A 23,422-nucleotide genomic window follows, 5' to 3' on the forward strand; every position below is an offset into this window, starting at 1 on the left:
TAGAATGGCAGCAGAGCCCTTGCCCTGCCCTACTCTGTGTCCCTGTGCTGGGTGATGTGCCTGCCCCATTTCTGGTCTTTGTGTACACCACCTGCAGTATTTACCAAATTTGGTTGGTTATTTATTTTTAACTTCTTTATTTAAAAAAATTTTTTTTATGTTTATTTTTGAGAGAGAGAGAGTGTGAGCGGGGGAGGGACAGAGAGAGAGGGAGACACAGAATCTGAAGACAGGCTCCAGGCTCTGAGCTAGCTGTCAGCATAGAGCCTGATCCAGGACTCAAACTCACAAACCATGAGATCGTGACCTGAGCCAGTGGATGCTTAACTGGCTGAGCCACCCAGGCGCCCCACTGAATTTGGTTTTTGAAATAACTACGTTTTATTTTATCTTATCTTTTAATGTTTATTTTTGAGAGAGTGTGCCATGTACGAGTGGGGGGAAGGGCAGAGAAAGAGGGAGACAGAGAATCCCAAGCAGGCTTTGCACTGTCAGTGCAGAATCTGACGTGGGGCTCAAACTCACACACTGAGATCATGACCTGAACTGAAATCAAGAGTCAGATGCTTAATTGACTGAGCCACCCAGGCACCCCTAAAGTAACCACTTCTGAAAACAACTTTATTTTAAAAGAAAACTTTGTATGACTACTATAAACACAAACCCAGTGCTGTGTAAACTAGAAAGTAACACACAAGTTGACCTTGGGAAAATCACAGAACTCACAGACCTGGGTGTCCCCTGTGATTCAGCAGATATTAGTCCTCACTGAGCCCCCTTCTGGAGCAGGCAGGTGTGGCATAGAAGGAGTGCTGGCACCATTGACCTCCCTATCTGGGAAGTGTGGCCACCTCGGTTTGTCTGGCCATAGGCATCTCCTGGCACTCAGACCCACTCTGTTCTCCAGACCCACTCTGCTCCCTGGCCCCACCTTCCCTCTGCATACATAGAAACTCCTCTTTCAAAGTTCATACACCCTCTGGAAACTCCTCTGGGCTTTCTGGCAGAGCCTCCCTCCCCTGTGCCTGTCCCCAAGGAGCCTTGGGCTATGTGCTTCATGGTGCTCGTTTTGCTTGTCTGTATCTCTGGAAGTATAGGGTGTGGTGGGAGGGAGGCCTTGTAAGTTATGACCTTGGGCCCATTCTGATTTTCTGAAGCCTTTGAGGGAGCTGTTCTACTAAATGGGGTTAGGGCGGGTCCTGGTCTCAGCTTTGTGAGACTCCAGTGCCGACTGCAGTGGTGGAAGACGTCTGTACCCCCTCCTGTAGAACATGCCGTTTGCTGGGTGGGGGAATGGCAGGTGTGTCTCCTCTCTAGGCAAGGTGGCCATGTTGACAGCTGAATGTTCTAGTGACTCCCTCTCCACATTTCCTCTTCCTTCCTCACAGGTAAGAATAAGAGAGTTGGAAAACAGTTAGCCTCTCAGAAAATCCTTCAGCTGCTGCACCCACATGTCAAGAATTGGGGGTCTTTATTGCGCATGTATGGTCGCGAAAGCAGCAAGATGGTCAAACAGGTAACCAGGCTCCTCCCTAGGACCTAGGGCAGCCTCTGTGCTTATCATCCTCCCTCCACCGTGGCACACCTGTTTGAGGTCCTGCTGTCACCGGAGATAGTGTTGGGCAGCTCTGCTCTTGTTCAAGGCTGCTTCTCAGGCGCTTTGCTGAGCCATGTCTGTGACCTTGAAGGTGGGAGGTGGTCATTCATGCTGTGTCTCCCTCCCTGAGAAGCCTGGGCCTGGCTCTGGCTGTGTGGGGTGAGCCTGTCCAGCAGGACGTACAGGTGGTGAGTGCTGCCAGCCCCAGTGGAGAGGAAGCTTCTGAGCTGAGACCTGGTGTCTCCCCTTCCCCCACACTGGAACTGCAAGCCCTTGGATTAATTTGAGGACCCCTAGAAGCTTAAGAGAGAGTAAGAGATGCAGGGCACCTCTTCCTGCTTATGAACACCAGTTTTCTTTTTAACTAAACACCTGTACACGTCATCTGTTTAGTTTCTGTTGTTTTGCCGGGATCGAGAGATTTAAACCAGTACCCTTAGGTTTGTATGTTTTGTGGGGTGGAGGGAAGTCCTGGGAGGTGTTTACGTTTATTTTTACCCTGATGTTTCTAGAAATAGTCTGGGTTACCTGCATCCCAGTGAGGGGAGGGGTGGCCATGTGGCATTTAAGGAGGTGACACTGGGCCCCCAAGGTGCTTAGAGAGGAACCTCCAGATATGTGTTGCTGAGAAAACTCCAATGACTGCAGATGAGGCTGAGTTCTGCCTTCACGTGCCTTTACTTTTGTGCTGTATCTTGTTTGGGCTAAGATTGAGAAAAGCCTGCTTTGGCCTGTGAGTGGGAACTCTCCCTAAGTTGGAGGATGAGCGTCCAGTCTAGGCACAGCCTCAGCCTGTATCTTTTGGAGGACAGGTGGAGTCTGACACTCGAAGGCACAGCAGGCGGCCTCAGAGATGGCCTTTTCAGACAGGAAGGGCCTCAGGACAGCTTGATCCTGTTCTCAAAGTTGGAGGTTTGCAGATATGCAGAGAGCGCAGTGTCTAGGGCTGATGGGCTCCCAGCTGGGCCCCAGTGCCAGGGTTTATCCCATTGGGCAGCACGCTGTCCCTGCTGGCGGAGGCCGTACTCTGATCGTTCCACTCTGAGGGTCTGGGCAGTACGAGTGCCCAGCCGATGGCAGGAGTGGAGGCGGCTGGGTGCCAGGATGCCTTTGCCCCATGAAGGGAAGAGGCTGTGGCTTCTGCCTGCTCAGGGTGAGGCAGAAGTGGGGGTAGTATGGTCAGAAAGTGAGCTGGGCAGCTGTGGACTGGTCTGCGTTCTCTGTGGCTGTGTCAGCTGCCAGGTGTGGGTTGGGAGTGCAGCTCTGGCTGCTGGCCGTAATATGTCTGTGGGGCCTGCCCCAGGCAGTCCTGAGAGCAAGGTGCTGTGCTCCCCAGGAGACCTCGGACAAAAGTGTGATTGAGCTGCAGCAATATGCCAAGAAGAACAAGCCAAACCTGCACATCCTGAGCAAACTACAGGAGGAGATGAAGAGGCTGGCTGAGGAGAGGGTGAGTGTGCAGGCCCGGCCAGCACCAAAGGCCCCTCCGCACCCTCATCCTCTTGCCCTCAAGGGAGGGGAGGGGCACCTAGCACAGCCACATTGGCAGCTATGGGAGGGAAGTCAGCCTCAACACTTCTAGGGTAGATGTGCTTTTCCTTGCATTTCAGCATTCATGACATTTGCATCAGATCAATTCACTTTTTAGTTACATTATAGAACTCTCAGCCCTGGCCTGTGGTTGTGAAGGACCTGCCTTCTGGGTATTTCCACTCAGTACTCAGTTTGAAGGCAGGGACGTTATACCAGCCAGGCCTCCCATTCTCAGGGTCTTGTGGGACACAGACTGCCATCCTGGGCCTCTTCTTCTTTGGGTCCTTGTCATTTCTGTGAGGGAGGAGCATGGTTCACAGAACATTGAACCTGGGTAAGGCTTAGTCCTGATGAAGCTTCCTAAAACCACTTGCCTGAGGGTCTTCTAGGCTAGGACCTTGTGAAGCTGTGGTATTTGCCTGGAGGCCTATATAAAACCCCAGGGAGGGGGAGGTGGGGAATGAGAATCTGTTGTATGTTTGGCCTTTCTGGTCCAGGAGATGCCTCAAGTTGGGGCGGGGAGAGAGAACCTGCCCTCAAGTTGGGATGGGGAGAGAGAACCACCTACGTGATTGTCCCTGGTGGCTGTAACTTCCTTGGCCCTTCACTTCTGGGTGTGTGGTCTGCTTCCCAGGGAAGCACCAGCACACAGTTCTCTGAGATGGCATCCAGGGAGACCCAGCCAGCCCCCATCTGGTCCACTCCTCAGACCTTCCTTCTCATGTGGTATACTGCAAAGCAGTGGTGCCCTCCTACTCCAGAGGCTACCTGGCACCAGTGTGCTGAGCTTGCCCCCTCACATATCCACCCTGCCTCAGGAGCCTCTTGCCTGAAGTTGCGCTTGGCCTCATGTTCCTACTTTGTTGGCATCCCTGACCTTTGATGTTCTTTCAGGAGGAGACACGAAAGAAACCCAAGATGTCTATTGTGGCGTCTGCCCAGCCTGGTGGCGAGCCCCTGTGCACTGTGGACGTATGAGGGAGGCAGCAGGGTCAGGCGCGGGGACTGCCAGCTCTGCTGCCAGGGAGACCTCACGCCACTCACTCTGCAGCTTCAGGCCTCCGATCTGAGTTCCTCCCCTGCGGCCAGGCATCTGCCGTCAGGGCCAGAGGGGTGGGGCTCTGGTGCAGGGGGACAGCAGGGCCACAAAGCTCTTCCTTGGGGGCCGCCCACAGGTCTGAGTGGGCGTGTTCAAGGATGGACTCTGCTTGTCCACACAGGTGGAAGCCAAGAGCTTGATAATAACTGTGGATAACCTCTGCTTATGTGGACTTGCTGCAGACTGGTTTGATGAAGGTTTTCATGTGTGTCAGTACATAACATGCACTGACAAATGTCAGATAAAATGAGAAAGTGGTGGCAAAGTTCTGTGGTACCCTGTGCCCAGGGTTCCCGCAGACCACTGCAGGGACCTGGTCAGAAGGCGCACGCTGGGACCCCCATCCCCTTCCCTGCCTCTTGTGTTTTCCCTTTTTCTCTGAAAAGGTTATAACAGGAAGGAGTATTTCAGACCTTTTTGGTTTAAAATAAACACAATTTTAGAATCAGAACTATTTTTCAGAGATTGTAGGCAAACCCTCAAGGTGATTATTTGCCATCCTTGAAATGCATTGCCAGTGTATGCCTGGCTTGTTGCCCTGGTCCTGGGTTGGCGTGCGGTCCATTTTTCTGAGTAAGTCTTAATGTCCTAAAAACACGCCTTCTTAAGACACTGAGGCCCCTCACCTTCACTGGCCTCTGGCAACTTTTTACTAATGATTTTTGCACAGTCAAGTCCATCTGTCCACCCATCAATTTTTAAAGCTTTTATGAAATTTTAGCATTTGGAAAGAAACTTTTACAGTGAGAGTAGAAGGTAGATTTGGAGTCACGTAGCAGATATAAACAAGTTAATGCATTTTAGCATGGGGATTTTAAAAGAGGAAATAAGGACCCTCAGTGCAATCCATCTGTGATCACAAAGTGGCACTCTTCTCCAGACCTGGCATAAACACATGGATGGTGGCTGTCTTCCCTGTGACAATGGCTTCACTGGATTTCAAGGGCAGTTGCCCTATGCAGCCAGGCCTGGTGGCCAGCCTGTTACTTTGACCAGCAGCCTGTGTTTTCCAAGTGGCTCCTGTGGACCAGTGCAGGGATAAGTGTGTTCCTGCCCTGAACCCCAGAGGATGTGGGTGTGCTTAGGGCCCTTGGTTGTCCCCATGTGCAAGGTACAGGTAGTCATCAGTTCCCTATCACCAGGGCCTGCTCAGGGTGCTGTGTGCTCCTGGTGCACTGTCAGCTGCAGGAACCCAGTGCTGGGTTGCATTGTCACATTCCACGGGTGTGCCTGTTCTCCATCATGTCCCCCGTGGTTGGTGTTGATGGCATTTGTTTTCAGGAAGACAATGTTGGGTCTTGTGTGCCACCCACGGTGTATCCCTCCCTTGCCACCTATGCGACTGAGGTTGGCTTCTGTGTTGACGTTTATAAACAAAACCCTTAAATCAAGTTGCTGTAATTAGACACTTGCTTCTGTCTTGCCTCCTGTCTGCAGCTGTGAATAATCATTTGACTGTGACTGTTTGCTCTCAGAACAGCCAGATGCGCCATTGTGAACCAAAGCTTCGTGCACACGTTACTAGAGGCAGCAAGCTTTGCTGCAGCCTCCCCGTGTCCTTCCTCTGTCCCTCCTATGTGGGTGTGAGTGTTGTGTGCACACAGCCACGCTGTGGCTGCAGAGGGCAGGTGGAGCCTGTACTGATGCCACCTCCATGTGGCCACTGCCTGTTGTGTACCTTTCAGGTGGTGGCTAAGCTGTGGCTTTAAGGGTGAGCCTTGATTGTCTGAATGCATAAAGCAAAACTGTCCCAAAAGGGAATGACTGGCGTTTGTTTCTTCTAACCATGTGAGGCTATGGGGCTTTGTGGACCCTCAGCTTGCCAGTATCCCCCTCTTTAGCCTGTCTCACCGGGCTGAGGCATTTGCCTGGGGACACTGCTTTTGCAACATCTGAGCAGTGTCCCAGCCTGGCCTTTGGTCATAACAGTGGCCTCCCTTCAGAGCTCAGGGCCAGATTGGGGATGGAACCTCCCCTCGGGGTGCAGGAAGAGTGGTGCAGCCTGCTGGGCTGACCTGCAGCAGATAGGCCTGGCCCCCTGCCATGTCTCCACCCCACATGCACAACTGGCTCTGAGCCGTGAGCTCCCGGTTTCTTCTCTTAGGATAATAAGCATGAGATCTGGCACTGTTGGCACATTTTCTGTGACTCCCGGCCATGTGGAGGGACTGGCAGCTGGGGGGTCAGACTTAGTCTTGGCAGGGTGCTCAAGGGGCCCTGCTGGCTTCCCCCTGCCCCCCCACCCGCAGTAGGGGGATAAAGTAGGGGCAGGCCCCATCTGCCAACCTTGAATGCTCATCAGTCATGCCAGTAGTTCAGCAATGGTTTATTCTGACCCTGTGCCCCAGCTAGCCCAAAAGGAACTTGGGAAGAGGAGTGGGGGGGGTGGGGGTGGGTGGGTAGGGGACAAGAGCGTAGCGTCCATGGGGACAGGCTGACCCTGGTTGGGGCAGCTGTGTCTCATGCTCTCAAGGTGCTCGCCTGAGCATCCTGAGGTGAGGCAAGGACTTGGGGAGCCCCTTGGCTTCTGCCCCGGTAATGAAGACTGGGCCCTATTCTGAAAGGGCAAGTTTCTAGTGCTCCAGGGACCTAGGAAGAGGTGGAAGCCCCAGTTTCCTGCAGGGTATCATCTGGGGACCCTGGTGGGGGCTGGGCTGGAGGGTCCTGGGGCTCCAGGGCCCCTGTGCCATTGGGGTACTCCACCCTCTCAAACAGGATGAGCATCTCACAATGCGGGGTCTGCGGGAACAGGTCCACGGCCATAGCCTTGACAGGCCGGAAGGGAGTGCCCTTCACCCGATTAGATGGGGCCCTGCAGAGGCTGTGGTGAGAAAGGAGTGTCAAGATCAGCCACGTGAGTCTGGAAAGGGCTCCTGTGGAGGAGGGGGAGGTTGTGTGCAGGGCCCCAATCCACCCCAGATCCCCCCACCTCACACTCACTCGACAAAGTTGCCCATGGCTGCTCGGGGGTTGCAAGAGACATACAGGAGCCGTTTGAGGTTCTCGGCTCTTCGGACTGCCAGGATCACTTTGGAATCTGAGGAGACCCAGATGGGATGGGCATCAGGTCTGAGGCTGCACAGCTTGGTGTGCCATCCCAACATCCCTGCCCACCGTCTTCCCCTTAACAACCCCCAAATGGAGACCACTTACGCAGGCCAGCACGAGGAGGGTCCAGGATGGCAACGAGCTGCTGGGAGGCCAGTCTGCTCACCAGAGCGGGCACCAGGTCCTCGGCTCTCCCACAATGGAACTCAACATTGCTCAACTCTGGACATGGCATGACAGCCCTGTCAGGGGACCAAGGACACTCTCCCCCACAGGGCTTTGCCTGGTGTCCTGAAGTCCCTGGCCAGAGATGTATTAGGAAAGCCTGTTGTCTAGGGAGCCTGCTCACCTTCCCCCATCAGGCAGCCTCAGGCATCCTGGACATGTGTTAAGTTCACGTAATAGGAGCCCTCCTGTACTCTGCCCTCACCCCACCCACCATGGGCCCTAAGAACCACCTGGTGGGTCCCAGGTGCTGTGCTGAGGTATGCAGCAGAGGCATCTGCTGCCCACCTTTGTGGGGCGCTGGCTCTCACCATTGTCTTGGGCATTCACCCGGGCATCTTCCACAGCCTCCTGGCACAGCTCAATTCCTACAACTCTCTTCACCTTCTGAAACCAGTAAAGGACAGACTCATGGCATTCTGACCCATCCTGGGGACTTCTTAGGGAAGGGAACAGCAGGAGGCATTTGGAGAGTGGAAGAGAATCTGGTAGACTACGGTTAACCTTAGTCTTCGGGCTGGGGATCACGGAGGATCATGAGGCAGGTGACAATATGGGTAGTGTGGGGAGGGTATCCACAGGCAGGGCAGGAGGGCTCACCGGGGCCAGTGCCAGGCCAATGGTGCCAGTGCCGCAGCACACGTCTAGCACTGTGCTCCCTGTGTCCAGCTGGGCCCAGTCCTGGATGACTGTGTAGAGCACCTCGGCTGCTGGGGTGTTCACCTGGAGGGTGAGCCGGCAGTGCCAAGGATGTCAGGGGAGGCCTGCTGCCCAAGTTGGCTTCCCCTCCTGCCCACCTCCCCCACTGCCCCATGCCAAACACTTGCATTCCCTGGGCATCTTTCCTGCCTCTGTGGCCCAATTCCTGGCTCGCTCACTTTCTTCCTAGGTCTCCCGATCCTACCCCTCCCCTACGTCTAACCATCAGGGAGCCAGAAGCCTAGTCCTCAGACTGACCCTCAATCCCATGAGGGTTGCCTGGCAACCTCAGTCTCCTAGCTTTAAAAGGCAATGATGCTGATATCACCACCCCTCAATCAATTTTCATAATTGCTCTTTTCTGAGTACTAGAGCTCACACCAGAGCCCTGGCATTACTCCAGCTCCTGTTCTCACACCCCACATATGGCTCTCCAAGAGGGTTGTCAAAGAATCCAATGGCAAATGATCTTTCATCTACTTTACAATCCTTGTGGCTCCCCTGCCTGGACATTATCCCCAGGTCTCTTGCCAGGCTAATCCTTTGTCACTGCCCTAGCCCGCTGTCTCCATCACAACTTGATATCATGTCAGGTCTCCCTCCATGTGTCCTCATGATCCTAAGAAATTTGGGGCTACCTGAAAGAAGGCATGAGGGGAGATCCGGAAGGTCAACCCCAGCAGGTCCTCGTGGATGCATCGGTCTCCAGCCACGTGCTCCAGGGGCAGACCCTCCAGACTGGGAGTCTTTCTGTGGATGGTAGGGTAAGGTCCATCAGTATCACTAGCCCTTGCAGAGACCCACCCCATCCCTACCCAGGGTCCTCACCGCTGTCCCTCCTCTACAAAGTAGAGGCAGGTCACCCCAGTGGCCTTGCCTGGCCCTGCCATGAAGTGCTGTGCCAAGGAGGCCTTCAGCCCAGCCAGTTCCTCAGGGCTCAGCTTCTGGGTAAGCAGTAGAAAAGGCCTTGTAAAGTTGCATCACAACTCACTGTGGCCCAGACACCCTCCCCCAGCAGGGCCTCCTTGCCTGAGACCTGAGGGTGGAAGTAAACAATGGCCATGGCTTGGCCACGGCGGCTGGTGCGCACAGTCAGCTGCTTCCAGTGGCCTGAGTATGTCTCTGGGTTGTACGCTGAGTATGGAGTGGACCTGTGGTGGGAGCCATGAGCGGCCCTGAGTCCTCAATATCTGCCAACCAGGACTGGGCGAGCAGTCTCCCTGCTCTCCCCTCCAGCCCCACCCACCAGATCACAATCCCAGGATCCCCCAGGCAGGCCCTCTGCTCCCACCACCTCAGGACTTCTTGGGGCCCCTAGCCCAGCCATAAGCCCTCACCGGATGAACTCCTGGAAAGCCTTCACCACCTGCTTGGTGGCCCCAGGGATGTGCACGGTGTCAAAGGGGGCTGCCACAGCACATGTCCCGCCCTTGTACTTGCCAAGCCGACAGCCGACTGTGTTGTCCTCCCCGTCCACCCCGACGCCAACCAGAAACTCACACTTATTACGATATTCGGTCTGCAGGGAGGGTAGAGGGAGGCAGAGAGACATGCCTGACCTTACCCTGGCCATCCAGCACTTGTGAGTGGACAGAACAGCTCATCAAGTGAGATGGTGGTGAGCAAGAGGCTCTAGTTCCCCCACAGTGCCTGGCAGTCCAGGAGATGGGGCTGACAACAAGTAACAGTCACGTGAGAAATAGGAAAAATAAATACAAAGCATGAAAAGGGATGGCAAAGATAAGTGAGAAGAGCTCCTTTAAGAACATGAGGTGAGTTTCTGGCCACACCAGCCGGGCCTGACCTGCTGGGGTGATGGCCTAACCCCCTCCAGCGGGCAGCAGGCCTTGTTGTGCTTGTGCCTCTGTGAGAGCAGCCAGGGCAGCAGGGCGCGGTTGGTGCTCCCAATTTCCCTGCAGGATGAGGTGGGGCCAAGGTTGGACTCAGCCCGCTGCCCCTGCAACCCTCCCCAGCCACTCTCCAAATACCCGGGTCTTCTGGGCCCCTCCCTTGGGATCTCAGTGTCCCCACTGGTTACACATGGGTCTCAGTGGTTAGCTACCCAAGAGACCATGCAGGCCTTAAGGATGTCTATACAGAGCACGGGATGGCTGAACAAGCATAGAGCTGAGCAAAGTTCCAGGGCCAAGAGGGTGATCACCCGCACTCACTTGGCGAGCTTCTGTAGCACCTGCTCGCACTCCAACCGCTTCCGCTCAAGCTGCTCAGCATAGGGCACGGTCCAAAATGGGGTCACTACATCTGCGATGCATGTGGCTGTGGGCTCACCCTCATCCTCACGCCGCCTCTTTCTGGCCATGGGATCAGCCTTGGGTCGGGCCAAGCGCACGCTGAGTGGACGGCCCTTCCAGAGGGCACCGTGCAGCACGCGCAGGGCCTTGTCCCGCTCAGCGGCGCTACGGAATGTCACAAAGGCGCAGGGAGGTTGCCCAAAGAGTTTGGTCTTATGAGGCTGTAGGCCAAAGCGGCCCAGAAAGCGTCGGACATCACTGAAGCTGGCGTGGCGAGGCACATTCTGCAGCTCCAACTTGAAGATCTCCGAGGTAAACAAGTCGTCCCTGATGTAGCTGTAGAGCCCAGGCTGAGGTACAGACTCTGCAGCCACCCCAGCCCCACCTTCCTCCTCCTCCTCTTCCTCCTGAGGGGCTAGGGCTTCAGGGCTGCCCTGGGCACTGTTGCTGTCCTGGCTGCAGCCCTCCATGGGCACAGGGCCCTGTGTGGAGACAGGCAGGGGCTGGGCTGCGGGCTGCACCCTAGAACCTGAACGCCCCAGTTCGCTAGCCCCACATCCAGACCTCCATTAGTGCACCCTATGCCCAGCCTCACCCCCATTCCCTTCCCTCCTCTCCCAACTCACCTCACCTCCGATCCCACTTTTCTCCCAGGGGTTTCCCCCTCCGCCCCCATCTCCATCCCTTCCCACCCGGTCTCCCATCAGAATCTCCCTTCACTTTACTTCACTGTCGAGTTTATCACTCATCGTCCGCTGCCCGGACTGGGGGCTCCACGAGGGCTGCCTCCGCCACCTCGTCCTGGTCCTGGCAAAGGGAGGCAGGCGCTCAGAGGGCGGGTGCGACGCCGCGAGGTCTATCCCCGGCTCCACCCCGGACAAGGCGGGACTCGAACCCTCCGTGCTCAGGTTCGGGCCTCGGGCATGGGGTGTGCCGCCTGCCGGCCAGGGGCCTGCGCCGGCCGCTCACCTAGCCGGCCGCTCTCCCGCCGCCAGCGCGTGCAGCCGAGGCCGCGCGTCTCTATCATCCTGGCTTCCGGTGACATCATCACCACGCGTCACCTCCTACCCCCAGCCCTTTTCTCGTGCTCGAGGGGCACGCGCTGCGGTGGGGCGGAAGCGCGCGCGGGGGCCGCCGGGAGTACTCACTCCCCTGGCTGCCGGGCGGGCCGGGCATGCGCCGCGGGCGTTTTGGCGGGAAGCGCGGGGTGGGCTGGACAATGAGATGTCCGCCGTGTGAGCCAATAAAGCTGCACTGGTTTTGAATCGCGTCGCGTTTCCCGCCGCCGGGGTCAGGGGTCGGGGTTCGGGTCGCGGGGCGGAGGGAAGAGCGGGAGGGCGGGAGGCGCCGGCGCCAGACGCGGAGGAAAGGAGCCACGACTAGCCGCCGAGAGGCCGCGGAGCCAGCGACGACCGAGCCAGCCGAGCCGCCGCCGCCGCGTCCCCATGGCGGCCGCCAAGGTGCGGCCGGGCTCGGGTGGGGACTGGGCGGGGGCCGGGAGGCCGAGGCCGCTATCGGCGGCCACGTGGGCGGCCCGCGCCGCCGTTGCCAACCCCCGCTGGCCTGTGGGCTCGGCTCCTGTGGGGCCTCGGTGGCGCGGGGTCGGAACTTTGGGGAGCGCGGCCTGGGGGGTGGAGGCCTTTGGAGCCAGGTCGCACGATGGCTCCGCGGGCTCGGGGGCTGCCTGGCGCCCGCGTGACCTTGGGGCGGTCCCAAGTGGGGCCGGGAAGCTCCATCCAGGCGTGGGGCGGCCCGCCGCCCCGACTCCTCGGTCTCGAGTTTACTTCGCCGCTCGCCTGAGAAGTGGGGCGGGTGGCGGGTTTCCCCTGGCTCGGCCCACTTGCAGGCTTCCCACCAAAACCGTGCGTCCCTTCCTCCCGTCGCCTACGCAGTACTTCATTCATTCTGTTCTCACGTCTTGAGCCGCCACAGGCCTCTGTGGCAGAAACTCACGTTTCAGCGGGGTGGACGGGCCCTGGTCGAACCGACCCAGAGTCGGGGTGGCTTTGTTGTCTGAGGGCATCTGCTCGGGTGAGCTGACCCTGGTGGAGCCGCAGTGCTTATCCAACCAAGGAAAGCAATGAAAGCTTATATATCTTCTTTTTTGGCTCGAGTCTGGTAGGGAGGTCTCCCAGCTTACGGATTTATAGATCATCAAGCCACGTGTTCTGTGAGACTTGAACCTCAAATATGATTCTTTGTGCCCTGTAGTTTAATAAATTGCATCAGAATCTTAGGGTTCATTGTACGATTTCTGTTGACACATCAACTTTCTGATTTAAGATCAAATTGCTGATAGAATTGTGAATTGCGTGTAAGCACTAGCCATCCTGTAGCAACCTTTTTCCTTTCTATTAAGCAAGAGCACAGATTTTTCTCAACCCGTAAAAACCCAAATGGTTGCTTTTTGATTAAAGGGTGACAACTCCACTTGAGACCCTCTTCTGTCATTGCATCTTTTAATCATTTGCCCTTGTGATTATCCACATTTTACAGATGAGGAAACTGAGGTTCAAGTGATGAGGCAGTTTCTCATCTGCCAGTAGGTGGCTCAATTTAGGAGCCCCAGTATGTGCACAGATGTGATTGATGCATCTGGGGAGGGTGCTGAAATTCAGCATCTTATTGCACTCTGTGCATGCAAACCCTTATGTGAAAGACTGTGGGCTTAATCTCTTGTTTGGGGATGAGGCCGTTCACTAGGAGGGGTGCCCACTGCTGAGCTCTGGGTGAGGGGCATGCTTTGGCACCAGCAGAGTCACCTCTCTGCACCTCATTCCACAGGACACCCATGAGGACCATGACACCTCCACCGAGAATGCAGATGAGTCCAACCATGACCCCCAGTTTGAGCCTATAGTGTCTCTTCCTGAGCAAGAAATTAAAACGCTGGAAGAAGATGAAGAAGAGCTTTTTAAAATGTAAGTAAGCTCATGTTGCTCCAGAAACATGTATCTTTTTTTTTTTTTTTTTTAAATGTTTGTTTTTTGAGAGACAGAGTGTGAGCAGGGGAGGGGCAGAGAGAGAGGCAGACAGAATTTGAAGCAGGTTCCAGGCTCAGAGGTGTCAGCACAGAGCCTGACGCAGGGTTCGAACCCATGAACCATGAGATCATGACCTGAGTCAAAGTTGGAGGCTTAACCAACTGAGCCACCCAGGCATCCTGAGAAACACGTATCTTTTAATGTAAGATTGAAGTTACAGTTTTTACAGGTGTCAAGGTCTTGGCCTGACCTTAAATTGGACTGGGGCTGAAGAAAGGGCTTGGAATTGTGTGATGACTAATCCTACGTGGAAAATCAGGGCTGCTGTTAGAATCTACTCTTTGGATAACTCTTCACTGGGTGCCCCTGTTTCCCGGCGGCCAGTGCTGTGGAGAACACAGGTGCTCCCTGGTGTCCTGTCCCTGCTGCTCTGCCCACCAAGGTGCATCTCCACAGCCTCCTGTTCATGTCACCTTACAGGCTTGCTACCTCCCAAAACTTCCATGGCCCCCTTCTTCTGGTTGAATAGGGAGTCTCTACCATTATTAATATTATTTTTCTTTTGCACGCCAGACTTTGGCATCCTGAAGTTTGTGAACTCCCAATTCAGCGTTTTTAATGCACAAAATAATGCCTGGAATTACAAATGAAAATGGATGTGTTATGCTTATCGAGATTACTTTCTAAATATTATCCTGCATGTGTTTGACACCTTCAGTGTGAGGCTATGACGGTATGTGTCGTTTTTAAGTATTACTGGCACCAGCCATGTGTTGAGATGTCTGCGACAAAATCCACACTGCTGAGACTGACCTGTTGTCTGTACTCAGAATCACAGGAAACGTTAGACTCAGTCACAAGTTAATGGAAACAGGCTGGAGCGTTTTTCCTGTCCAAGTGGAGTTCCCCCACCTTCTTCAGATTCTAACTAAGAAGCCAATGAGGATTTGAGTGCTTTGCTGTGAGTGGGGGGGCAGGAACAGTGATCCCTCCCTCTGAGGAAGGCAGACTGGGGAGACCAGCCCTTTCCCACCACCCCCAAAGGCCTGGGGAAGGAGAGTCATATACATCCTCTTGGTCTCAGAGTGGTAGGTGAGTCCCTGAAGATACTGGTTTTCCACGTCTCTGGTTTGCCCGGAAATGGTGCTGCAGCCAGGGGCTGGCTCCTCCCAGCAGCTGGTGCTGCTGTTCTTACCCTCTTCAGCCCTCACAGGGCCGAGAACTGCTTTCAGTGTCCTGGACACAGGCCTTTCCTGAGGGAAGTGAGGCCAGCAGGTCAGGCCTTTGCGTCTGGGCCCTTGGGCTCCAGGTGAAAGCTTTGGGGCATCCTTGTGAAGGCACTGTCTCCCGTAACGGAATTGAGTTTGGGAGAGAGAGCAGAGTGTGGTGCAGGAAATGGACTAGCAAGGCTGGGGTCCTGTGGGTAAGGCAATGGAGGACATCAGCCTGAAGTCCTAAAGGCAGGACTGCTGGGCTCACCATGGGAGCCCATCTGGGTGGGAGCCTTGGCTGGGCCCAGTGTGAGGTGCTACTCAGAGCAAAAAGGCAAGACTTTGGGCCAGAGCCTCGTGGCCTGAACAGAGAGGTCTGCAGAGGTCTCTCTGGGTTGGGGGGCCTGGGAAACACAGGGTGTATCTCACAGCAGAGGGAAGGGCTGGCCCTGTGGAGGGCAGGGGTCCTCAACCTCCATCTGCTTCCTTGCTACCCTCTGCAGCCCTATGGGACACCAGGGGCTCCCCTGCACTACGGTCACAGGCAAGCCCAGCATATTCAGGAGGTGTCTTTGTTGAGAAGTTGTGTCTTTCTGTTGGAAAGTTTTGTGGTTGTTGTACTCGCTTCGGCAGCACATATACTAAAATTGGAAAGTTCTGTGGTTGTAGAAATCCCTTTTCTTTTTCACTTCATTATTCCAAGTAAATACTAGGAATGTTGTTTTGCTTTTTTGGTAATTTTTTGACTTAATCGTCCTAGAAGTACAAAGAAAGGAAGGGGCGTCCGTGGAGACGCCAGGTACAGGAAATAAGTGTTGTTTGCCAGCAAACGTTTGACTGTTTATTCTGTCTTCACACACATTTAAGCTCTCTTGTAATGGCTTTTCTTGAAGGCGGGCAAAGCTATTCCGATTTGCTTCAGAGAACGATCTCCCAGAATGGAAGGAACGAGGCACAGGTGATGTCAAGCTTCTGAAGCATAAGGAGAAAGGGACCATCCGCCTCCTCATGAGGAGGGACAAGACCCTGAAGATATGCGCCAACCACTACAGTAGGTGGCCTCTTGGGAGTGTGTTTTCACTCTAAGTTCCAGTGCTGCACATGAGGATACCTTTCAGATCTTTGGGCAGGTTGCTTTCAGTGCTGGGCTAGGAATCTGGGAGTGCATTATGACATAGAGTGCATATTTGCAGTGTGTTTTGAACTTAAAATAGGAAATGAAGTTTTCCAGCATGCTCTGTACTCAGAGCAGACCTGCAGAGAAGCTTATAGCACACAAGATGTGGAGCCCAAGCAGAAAGGACATGATGGGGTGGAAGCAGAGCCCCAGTGTGGGCTTAGGTCCGTGGAGCACCTGCCCAAGGATTGGGCAGTGCTGTGAGGATGTGTGCTCCCATTTGTATTTTGATGTGCCCAGTAGGCAGCCTTCCCACTCTTTGGTGTGTTCTGTCCCTGCCGGGTGTTCCCTGGTGAGAACACAGAGGGGAAGGGGTGCAGAGAGAAGGTGGCTGCCTCATCTTTAGGTGTCTGTGAGACCAAACAGGTAGTGGGTGGTGACAGGTTGAGGCCCTTGAACAGGTGTGATGCATTAACCCTGGGCTCAACATGGTTGGGGGATGGGAGGGTCTGGGGAAAGCCACACCAGGCCTGGCCTGTGAAGGGGTGACAGTAAGTCCCCGCCATATCAGTCTTTTGGCTGCTAGGTTGTTCTGCAGTGCTATGTGTGTTTGGAAGTAGATGTGTCTTGGGCTCCATTCCTGATCCAGTGCTGTGTCTGTGTTACTGGGTAGAATGCATGTCTGGCAAGGGAGGGCCCCTCTTCTGGACACCTGGGGTGACCTGGCAGGAACCTGAGCAGAGCAGCTCTTGAGGGTGATGTGGAAGGATGGGCGGGTTTGCAGAAGTCCTGAGAGGTGGCAGGGAGGGGCTTTCTTGCCTTCCTTAGGGGCCATTCTGGTAGTCCTCTTGTGTCTCTCCCTCTTCCCCCACCTGTCTGCTCTGGCCCCTGGCCTCCACTCCAATTTGAATCGCTCCCCAGGGGACTTCCTGACACCCTATGCTTCTTCAGGAGCCTTGTCATATCACTGGGTTGTTTCTGAGTTGCAGGTGTGTTCTGGGACCCCTACATACCATAGACCCTTAATGTGCCAGGTGGGTGGTGGCAGCAGGAGGCCATGGCATCTCTGCTCTGTAGAGGTCAAGGGCTCGCCAGGTGTCTGCATGGGGATGGTGTGACTGTTCCCGGTTCAGGTGGTCAATATATGCTCAGGTCCCTGGAGACCTCTGCCAGGGGCACAGGGGTGCACAAGTGTGCTCTTGTTCTTTGCGCAGTCAGTTTCTCCTTTTGGGTCTGTGCAGAGCCTGAGGACATGGGTGTATCTGCTTATTCCAGATTCCTACTTATTCCATGGTGTATGTGCATGTCACTAGGGCCCATGGTATCTACTTGTGGTGGCCTTGTCTCCTAGGGACCCTGGCAAGTGCAAAGCTGACTCCATGTCCTCCTGGATGATTACCCCACTTATGGCTTCTGTCCCCCACTTCCCAATGGGCCAGCTACCTGATGGTGTGGTTGAGCAAGGACATAGCCACATGATGGGTGCTCCACAGGAAGGGCTGGGCATGAGTGGCTCTGTTGGCGTTGGAGCCCTTGTTCCAGTGGGATTGGAGATCCTTTCTGAGGTGTTCTCGTCAGGGAGCAGGTCACCCTGTTCCCAGATTTAGGACAGTCCTCTGGGTTTTTTTTGGTTTTTTTCTGTTTTTTTTTTCAATGTTTGTTTATTTTTGAGAGAGAGAAAGAGACAGTGCGCGAGCAGGGCAGAGAGAGAGAGGGATACACAGAATCAGAAGCAGGCTCCAGGCTCTGAGCTGTCAGCACAGAGCCCGATGTGGGACTCGAACTCACAAGCCTTCGAGCTGTGAGATCATGACCTGAGCCAAACTGGGCCACTTAACTGACTGAGCCACCCAGGCACTCCAGGACAGTCCTGGTTTTAAGTGAACATGGGACATTTTCAAAGAGGTTTGAGTAAGATCCTGTATCCCACAGGAGTTTGTCTAGGCCTGGTTGGTGGACCCCAAGGCGGGACCTCCTGTTGGCGGGGTAGTCTCGCAGCAGTTGTCAGGATCCTCACATGGCTCTTCTTCCCCAGTCACGCCAATGATGGAGCTGAAGCCGAACGCAGGCAGCGACCGTGCCTGGGTCTGGAACACCCACGCCGACTTTGCCGATGAGTGCCCCAAGCCAGAGCTGCTGGCCATCCGCTTCCTAAATGCTGAAAGTAAGCAGAAGAGCCACCAGGCCCTTGGGTACTGCTTTTCAGGAAGAACTGATAGTGTCTGTGAGAAGCTTGTGGGAGGGACCAGTCTCACTGTGCTGTCTGGTGCTCTCTCAGGGGCAGGAATGTGAGTGCTGCAGTCGACCTGTGTACCCTCGAGGCTTCATGTGGGCTCTGATGAGAGCAGTGCCTTTTCCCTCTTAACCTCAAAGGGAGCTGGGCATCCAGTCTACCCAGGGCAGGCATGTCCCCTCGCAGCCACCTGACTGCCAGCAGGTGCTGGGATCCCAGGCCCATGGTGACCTCTCCCCAGCTTGGATGTCTTTTCCAGCCCTGATTGTCACAAGTGCCCAGTGGGCCTCATCTAGTAGCTACTCTGACATGAGTGGAGAGCAGAGTGTCTGGCCAGGAGGCTCCTGACCCCTTGGTTTTACACGGCCACCAGTGCTGTGTACCATTCTGCCCAAATTGTCACAGAGTCAGGTGGAGGGAGATGGGCCAACCTAGCTACCAGTCCCTGGAGGGACTTGAGAAACAGTCACTGCTTGGTCCAGGCAAGAGTGAGCCCAGGGCTGTGTCCTTAAGTCACCCATGGGACGAGCCCTTTGTGAATCTTGGCTCTTCAGACCTTTTAGGGCTCTTAGGAGGTCTCTTCTCTTCTTTCCGCAGATGCACAGAAATTTAAAACAAAGTTTGAAGAATGCAGGAAAGAGATTGAAGAGAGAGAAAAGAAAGGTGACGTGGAGTTGGGGGTGGGGACTGCCTCGCAGACTCACTCTGCACCTGGCTGCAGCCCCAGGCGGGTGCTTTTTCCGTCTGCCAGAGTAACATCCCAGGGTGCTGTGACCACCTTGACCTATCAAGGGTGATGCAGTTGTCTGGGGACACGGTGCTTCTGGGGAGTGAGGTAGCCATAGAGGCCCCAAGCATGTGCTCACTGGCCTGGCCTCACAGCACCCAGGCTGGCCGTCAAGTAAAATGACGTCTGGCTAGAGCCCACCAGAGGCCAAAGGGGCTTCAAGAGGTCCTCACAGTCACTTGCTTACTTGGGGCCCGATATAACTGAGCTGCCTGACCATGGTCCTAGGTGTGAGCTCTTAATTTGGGTGACCCTGGAGGCTGCCTTGGCTGGCACATGGTGAAGTGGCCTGCCCTGTGGCCTTCGCCCAGGGTCACAGGAGGTGGGTGGGTTGGGAAGAGTGGTGCTTCTCTGTTTTCTTACTGTGTCCCCCTATGTCTTAGCAGGGTCGGGCAAAAATGACAATGCTGAGAAGGTGGCCGAGAAGCTAGAAGCTCTCTCGGTGAAGGAGGAGAGCAAGGAGTCGGAAGACGCCGAGACCAAGGATAGAGCGGAGGAGGAGCAATAAGCCGCCTTCCCTTGTTTTCTCTTCCTTCCATTCTTTTCCTCTTTTTTCTTTTTTAAAATTTTGCCCTGCCCCTTCTTTTCAGTTTGTTTTTATTCTGTTTTGTTTTTACAAGGGACTTTATATAAAGAACTGAATTCCAACATTCAGGTGGTTTTTTTCTAAGTTTTTGCCCTATTGAAGATGACTTCAGAAAATCCATTCCCCAGTCATGAAAACGTACTGTGCTAACTTTCTTTTCCATAGTGGAAACACTTATTTATAGTCATCAAAAATAGTGAATAAACAACACATTTGAAACCTGCGCGGAGGCAGGACCATGTGTGCGCCGGCCCTGTCCTGGGAGCAGTGTGGGTTCCTCCTGGCTCCAGGATGTTGGAGCAGCGCTGCGGGTCTCACTCATCGCCTCTGGCTCTGCTGTGGGCTCAGGGCAGCTGTTGGTCCCTGGGGCCATGATGCAGCTGAGGTGGGGCAGGTGTGCTGGGGGGTGGGGGTGGGACTCATGCGGTTCTGCCCTGTGGCAAGGAATAGACTTTTTTGTTGTTTTTTTGCCTCTGAGGTAGGGAAAGGAAGACTGCCAGAGTACCCTGGCTTTTGGTGCAAGACGGCCAAGTGTGTTTCCAGGCTTTGGTTGAGGCCGTGTTTGGTTGGCCCTCTGCCCTGGTGGAGGGAAGGGCCAGTCCCATAGCACACATGTCCAGTCTGGTGCACTGTGTTGGTGGGACTCGGCCCCACAGCCCTTGTTGGACAGCTCACTGCCATCCTTGGAGAGAACTGTCTTACCCGCTCACTCAATGGTGTCTCCATCTGGGTGCAATTTTGGACATCTGCAGTAGCTTTAAATAAAGGGATGTTTTCAAGAATGCAAATGGGTTAGTGCCATTTAGGGGTTTGTCTTATAAAACAAATGGTCTCTAAACATTATCTTAAGTGGGGGAAAGGCTTTTCAGTGCACCAGCAGGCTTTTCAAAAGCATATGTGGTAAAGGGTCCCAGGAGACCGCCTGGGTTATGAAGTGTGGCCATACTGCCCTCCAGTGGGGGAGGAGCAAGTTAGGACTGGGGTCTGGAGTGGATGCACTCTCACTCGGCTATTGGTCATTAACACCTGCTAGAGGTGCTTTACGTTGTGGCCAGTCTTTTAGCTGTGTCCTGTTCTGTCCAACTTCCCAATGTGTCCTGTGACCTGTGTCTGATTCCAAACCTTGGATCCTTGTTCCCTCTGGGGGATGCACCTCCAAAGGAAGCTGCTCTTTTTTTGGAAGCCAAACAAAACTTTGCTGGTCAGCATAGTGTTCTGGCAGCCTTGGGCCTCTAGAGGTACAGGTCTGGATGCTCTTGAAGTTGGTGTTGGCACAGAGGTCCTTCCCGCCAAGGAAGGACATTGAAGCTTGTGAAATGCACCTTGCCTATCTTGAATTGGAATTTTGATGTTGTAAAGGACAGGTGTTGCTTCTGTATGGGCCTCTGTTGGATGCACTGATGTGTGTAAGTCTGCCCAGGGCTTGATCCTTCAGGGAAGGGCAGTCAGACATCCCTTTCAGCACAGAATGGTTGTTTAATAGTCTTTGCTTTGGGCTCCAAAACAAGATAAATCCCACTTGATGTAAAACCACAGGCTGACTTCTTTCCTCTTGGGTGATGAATTGTGTCTCCAAGGGGTTAAAACCCTGACAGCGGGGTAGGCCCCTCAGAATGGCTGGGGAACAGAGCTGTGCTGTGACCAGGCTACATTAACAGGGTGCATTTAAAGGTGTGGCTTGCTAAAAAATAAAATAAAAAATAAAGGTGTGGCTTGCTGACAATGCAGAATGTGCTGCAGAAAGGGAGACATGCAGTCCTGACAGTGGGTCTCACCAGTGAGCAGGGATGTCAGCAGGGGTGTGTTGGGGGGTAGGGGGGGCTCTGCCTTGCTCCCCAGCCAGTGTTTTTTCAGCTGGGTTCCTCCCTGTGGCAAAAAGGCAATGGTAAAGTCAGAATTGAGATGCTGACAATATTGGGGATGGAGTAAGAAGTGAGATGATGTACCTTTCTGTTCCAGGTCAGTCCACTGGGCTGCAAATTGGGCAAGCTTTCTGCTGTGGTTTCCTTCTCCTGGGCATCTTAGCTCCTTAGGAGAGGACTCCTGGGCCGGAGGCCTCACTGGTTCTCCCCCCAGCACTCCTCTCCCCCACCAGGACCCCCCTCTGCCCAGGCAAGTCTGCAGGGATGTCACCAAGGAGGTAACAAGCACCCCTTCTTTCCATGACCAGTGCTTGGCACTCACAGCTCTCAGCCATCCTGGTACCCCTACACAGACCTGGAGTCAGACCTGGGCAAGAGCCACCAGTTGGGAGCGTGTTGGGAGGAATGCCTCCCCAAGGGTGGGCCTGCATCCAGAGGCTTCCGGGGGCCTGGGATCCCAGTGCTGGGTTGCAGAAGGGCAGGAACAAAGGCAAAGCTGTGGGTGGGGCAAGTATTGGCTGGAGTCTTTGTATGTGAGGACCCTGGATCTTCTATCTGGTGACCTGAGGCCACTAGAGTGCTGAGGCAGAGGTAAGGACGTGTCAGCTCAAACATCCGTGCTGCCTTAACCCACTTAGTGCTAGGGTATCCATCAACCCCATGCTGGGCCCCCTGGAGTGGGCTCCCCACTGGGCAGAGGTTACAACTGGGATGTTATGGGAAGAAAAGCCCTTTACCATTTTTACTGTCAGGCAGCAGCATTAATGCTCCAGTTCCGGCCCCCAGCCTGGCATCTTTTCTAATGGCTCACAGCCAGCAGCTTGCAGAGCTGTTGCTGGGGCCTTCATAAGGCTCTCACACAGACAGGGAGGGCACAGGGTGAAGAAGCCCCAGGGCCTGTGGTAGCATGGCCTGAAGAGGTGGCCCCTGGGCAGCAAGGGATTCTGGCCAAAATGTGGAAGTCAGGCTGAGGAGGGTGGGGACCATTCCCTCCCTGCCAACCCCCCCGCCCCCCACCCCCTGCCTTGTATTCCCACCTGGGGAGGCGGCTGGTGGGTCTTGGTTTTTGGGCAGAGGGCTCTGGGAGTGTGTAGGAGGGAACAGACTGGCTGGTCCTCACTGTGGAGGCTTCAGAACTTGCCCCAGGTCCCAACCTCCCAGAGGTTCTGCACTGCTGCCAAGCTGCTCAGCCCACTCCAGCCATACCGCAGCTAGGCACTGCAAAGCTTGCAGGTCCACCTTAAGCGGCAGCGGCACTGGCGGGTGGGATTTCCTGCAGGAGGTGGGCCTGCCCACAGGCCTATCCCAGGCAGGGGCAGGGTGCCCCGCGCTTCCCGAGGGGCACTCCACCCTGCTTTGGGGAGGCTGAGGGGCTCATCCGGCCCTAGCTCTCCCACATGCACACATTCCCAAGCATGCAGCTTGGGCCAGGATCCTGAGAGACCAGCGCCCCCTGCCCTCCTTACCCTGCCCACTAGCAGGACAGTTCAGTCGAGTGGCCCGAGGGCTGTGAGATGGACAGGAGATAAACAATGAAGGTGCCCATACAGTGTCACAAATATTCCACCCCCTTGAATGCTAGGGGGGCTCCAGGTGAGAGGGGTCTGGCCCTATCCGGGAATAGCAGGGACATCAACCTGATCCCAGGGACAGGCTCCAAGGTATTTAGGGAAAAGTCTGTGCAAATAGAGGCACAGGAGGCGACCTACAGGCCACAGCGCCAGGGCCTGCGGAGTGGGAACAGGGGCCCTGGCGTTTGCCGCGGTGTCCACCCGGCGGGCAGGGACTGCAGGTGTGCGACGGCTGGGTGGCTTCACAGAGCCGCCGGCACACGCCTGGCTGGGGCACCAAGGCGAGGAACGGCGCCGCCAGGCCCAGGTCCCGAACGCCACGCAGGACGCCAGCACAGTCGGGGCCGATGGAGCTCGGTGGCTCCCTAGTCTGGGCGGTTCCAGCACGCAGCGCCCCGGGAGGAGGGCGTGGGGCGGGGCGGGGGCCGGGTGCGTCTGCCTTGGGTCCGAGCTCCGCCCCGCCCCGGCCCCGCCTCTGGCCCCGCCCCAGTCCCGCGGCCCCCCTTCCTCCCCGCCCGGTCCACCTTAAGGGGCGCGCTGACATCAGCGCGCCGCCGCCGCCGCTACCCGTGGGGTGGGATTTCCTCCTCCTCCGCCGCCGCCGCCGCCGCCGCCGCC

General features: G+C 55.3%; 3 protein-coding genes and 1 non-coding gene across 7 annotated transcripts in view; 3 read left to right on the forward strand and 1 right to left on the reverse strand.

Moving 5' to 3' along the window:
* The window catches only part of DGCR8 (DGCR8 microprocessor complex subunit), a 37,653-nt gene extending 31,663 nt beyond the window's left edge, over positions 1-5,990 (forward strand). For both annotated transcript variants that reach the window (XM_058693030.1, XM_058693031.1), the window contains exons 12-14: positions 1,389-1,516; positions 2,934-3,047; positions 4,025-5,990. In XM_058693030.1, the coding sequence (XP_058549013.1) occupies positions 1,389-1,516; positions 2,934-3,047; positions 4,025-4,108 (326 nt within the window). In that variant the 3' untranslated portion in view covers positions 4,109-5,990. The remainder of the gene's footprint in view (positions 1-1,388; positions 1,517-2,933; positions 3,048-4,024) is intronic.
* A 549-nt stretch (positions 5,991-6,539) lies between these two features.
* On the reverse strand, positions 6,540-11,549 carry TRMT2A (tRNA methyltransferase 2 homolog A). 2 transcript variants are annotated; one of them, XM_058693032.1, is made up of 13 exons: positions 11,423-11,549; positions 11,179-11,260; positions 10,373-10,935; positions 10,006-10,114; positions 9,539-9,720; positions 9,238-9,352; positions 9,030-9,145; positions 8,840-8,951; positions 8,103-8,225; positions 7,814-7,889; positions 7,383-7,577; positions 7,170-7,266; positions 6,540-7,050 (listed from the first exon to the last, which is right to left on the reverse strand). In XM_058693032.1, the coding sequence occupies exons 2-13, from the start codon at positions 11,200-11,202 to the stop codon at positions 6,819-6,821; spliced, it is 1,944 nt and encodes a 647-aa protein (XP_058549015.1). In that variant the 5' UTR covers positions 11,203-11,260; positions 11,423-11,549; the 3' UTR covers positions 6,540-6,818. The 2 variants fall into 2 exon arrangements, with proteins under 2 accessions (XP_058549015.1, XP_058549016.1); XM_058693033.1 differs by having other exon boundaries at positions 7,383-7,499; positions 11,179-11,479.
* A 206-nt stretch (positions 11,550-11,755) lies between these two features.
* Positions 11,756-19,594, forward strand: RANBP1 (RAN binding protein 1). 2 transcript variants are annotated; one of them, XM_058693034.1, is made up of 6 exons: positions 11,756-11,913; positions 13,238-13,374; positions 15,542-15,699; positions 17,801-17,929; positions 18,596-18,661; positions 19,169-19,594. In XM_058693034.1, the coding sequence occupies exons 1-6, from the start codon at positions 11,899-11,901 to the stop codon at positions 19,291-19,293; spliced, it is 630 nt and encodes a 209-aa protein (XP_058549017.1). In that variant the 5' UTR covers positions 11,756-11,898; the 3' UTR covers positions 19,294-19,594. The 2 variants fall into 2 exon arrangements, with proteins under 2 accessions (XP_058549017.1, XP_058549018.1); XM_058693035.1 differs by having other exon boundaries at positions 19,172-19,594.
* Positions 18,693-18,818, forward strand: LOC131490674 (small nucleolar RNA SNORA77). The gene has a single exon (XR_009251185.1). It is a non-coding gene; the product is annotated as a small nucleolar RNA SNORA77 (small nucleolar RNA).
* Positions 19,595-23,422: the final 3,828 nt, after the last annotated feature.

The sequence above is a fragment of the Neofelis nebulosa genome, chromosome 11 (assembly GCF_028018385.1).
Source record: "Neofelis nebulosa isolate mNeoNeb1 chromosome 11, mNeoNeb1.pri, whole genome shotgun sequence".
Taxonomy (NCBI): domain Eukaryota; kingdom Metazoa; phylum Chordata; class Mammalia; order Carnivora; family Felidae; genus Neofelis; species Neofelis nebulosa.